Source organism: Haplochromis burtoni, unplaced genomic scaffold, assembly GCF_018398535.1.
Source record: "Haplochromis burtoni strain Fernald_Lab_line unplaced genomic scaffold, NCSU_Asbu1 Contig_45, whole genome shotgun sequence".
In the NCBI taxonomy this organism is placed as follows: Eukaryota; Metazoa; Chordata; class Actinopteri; order Cichliformes; family Cichlidae; genus Haplochromis; species Haplochromis burtoni.
The window spans coordinates 869,716-872,455 of record NW_024582406.1 but is presented as its reverse complement, the minus strand read 5'-3'; the positions used below and the strand labels follow the sequence as shown (position 1 = coordinate 872,455).

At 44.1% G+C, this 2,740-nt stretch overlaps 1 protein-coding gene across 1 annotated transcript in view; it reads left to right on the top strand.

Annotated features, from left to right (window-relative positions):
• Positions 1-1,254: 1,254 nt before the first annotated feature.
• evplb (envoplakin b) overlaps positions 1,255-2,740 on the top strand; it is a 13,399-nt gene continuing 11,913 nt past the window's right edge. Inside the window, exon 1 of the mRNA XM_014334961.2 lies at positions 1,255-1,407. Within this exon, the coding sequence (XP_014190447.1) occupies positions 1,367-1,407 (41 nt within the window). The 5' untranslated portion in view covers positions 1,255-1,366. The remainder of the gene's footprint in view (positions 1,408-2,740) is intronic.

The following is a 2,740-nucleotide window of genomic DNA, read 5'->3' as shown; positions in this document are numbered from 1 at the left end:
ATCTTGCAGATTCAAAGTGCTGCAGGGGTCAAAGAGTCACGTCCATGACCCCAACCATGAGCTGCTTTTCATGTCCGACCACCTCTGTTTGATTTTACTTCCTTTTACCTTTTTCTGGCTTCTACTCAATCCCTCCCTGTCCTCCTGCGCAGGTATGTAGGAGTTGGTTTCCTGAGTAACTGCTCTGGGTGTGCATCAGACACACCTACAGCAAGCATGAGACGGAGCAGCGTGCTGAACTAATTTCTTACAAACTCATATTGTTTGACTCCACGAGCAGAGGTGCATCTAACTCCAATCACCCACGTTAATTACTAAGCATGCTGCATACTTACACAGGCACACACACACACACTCAAGATACAATGCATGCTCTGCAGCCCTGCAGATTATCTTTGTTATCAGCTCTTTTCTTTTCTTTATTTACCTCTTTTGGCAGCAGGTGAAGTTTGCATTCCTCACATTAGACCTTGACTCCTGTCCGGTAATTTCACAGGGTGTGTGTGTGTGTGTGTGTGTGTGTGTGTGTGTGTGTGTGTGTGTGTGTGTGTGTGTGTGTGTGTGTAGGCAAAGACGATATAGAAATTTATATGCTCACCCACGCTGAAAGGTGAAAGGTCAACTATTTAGGGTACCACCCAACATTTAATGAAACTGAGTATACAATTTAGATTTTATACTTTTATGTCTTTTCTGTTTTTATTCATACTTCTCAGATAACAAATACTGAAACGTAGCACAGTGAAAATCTAGGTTAGACCTTTGATTGTCACATCTAAACAAAGAGAGTAAAGATGAGCCTGATATCCAGTCAAGTGGCTAGTTTTTCTACATTCCCCTGTAATCATCTCTGAGGGGACCACGAGTGCTTTGTGAGAAGCAACTTTAGAGCCCGTTACTATGATGAAATTCTGTAAAATGATAAAAAAAAGGAAAACAAATCCCACTGAGTTGACTGTAAGTCACATATGAGCTAATCAATGATTCTGGTGTAACCTCAGGAGCAAAATGATGTTCTGTCAGATTTCCTCTCGAGTTTCCTGCAAAGGGATTAAAAAAGAGAGAAAAAAGAAGAAGCACACTCACACTTCTGAGAAAGCACAAGCGCACAAAATTACAAGGGTAAACACAATTATTCTCCTAGAATGTGAAGTTGCGGGAACGTGGAACAGGTCCGCCCGGTCTGCCGCTCTCTCTGCTTTTCCTGGCGACACACCTGCTGGCCCGGGGAGGAGCTGAGACAGGTGAACGCTCCCTTAACTGAGAGGGAGACGCCACGGGAGGCAAGAAGGGAGCAAGAGGAAGAAGAGAGCGTTAGGAAGAAATACACTTGGACTCAGATTATACACACAAGCGACGTCCCAAGATGTCGAAGAAACAGGATCCCAGCACTGTGAAGTTAAACAAGTGAGTTGGGATTTACTCTCTCTCCCTCTGTCTGTGTGTGTGTTACTGTATTGTCTTGGTTTCTCTCTTTTAAATGCCTGATGGTGTTTTTTTTGTGCCATGATCCCATTTATGTTTGCACAGGCTGTTTCACTTTCCCCCGACAATCACACTGAGTGTTAAAGTACAGCCTGTGTTTTTACGTGCAAACAGACTTTCTGTCTCATTCATTCTCGTCTCCATGTCACTAACTTTAAAGTCAGTTTGTTTGTCACCTCGCCCAACTCCTTCACTTAACCACACACATTTTTAATTGTTTCTTTGCCCAAGGGGTGTATCACCAGAGTTCACTGACTCACTTTATCCATTTCTGGTGCCACTCAATAGGCTGAAGTTCTGACTCACTCAGCCGATATGTCAACAACGTCCCTGTCGTTTCATCCGACAGCGTGTATAGTGTGCAGCTTGCAGTACTTGCTTTGTAGTTGTTCGAGGGGGAAAAGTCAGTTGACTCCTGACGATGTTAAATGTGTGGACTCTTGAAGCGATTAAGCAGGGGTTTTATCTCATCCTGGTGTGAGGGGACACAGGCAAACACACTCATACTGTTACAGTGGGGCGTGACCTGAAACCAAAGACTTGAAAGTGTGACTGGAAAGAAGGCATGAAGGAGCGGCAGGGCAGGGTTTTCCTGCTGCTTTCATAATCAGCGCAGTGACACTTGTACCTGAATGAAGTGAATGTTTATTCCGCCTGCATGCCTGCGACAGGCTCAGGGCGGTGGGCGCGTCCCATGATGCACTGAGTTTATACACCACTGTGCATTTTCATCGTCTTCTGTCCTTGTCTTCCTCCCCTAACCATGGTCGTGCTGGAGGTTCCTGGTCATCAAGGGGGTCGTCTGATTATCTGGATTTTGTCTGTGCTATTTTAGGGTCTTTACCTTGTAGAGGTGACTGGTGATTTGATTTGGCACTATATAAATAAAACTTAATTGAATTGTGTTGTGGGCATTCACATCATTTCTGATGCACAGAGCTGAACATTCGCGATTCATGGGGGTCACGAGCTCCAGCAGCGCTGCGTATTTCTTCTGCGGTTCTCAGGAATGAAGCACGTGACCCGCATCTTAGATGTTTGTAGTAAAAATCAGTTTGAGTAAAGGAGAAATCAGTGCTCGAGGAAGTATTCTATTTATATCCTGTTTTTCCCTAAAAGTACGTCAGAATTACAAATTGTGAAATGAAAATGTGTGTGTCATTTAATTACACACACACACACACACACACACACACACACACACACACACACACACACACACACACACACACACACACACATTTATAGTTTAGTT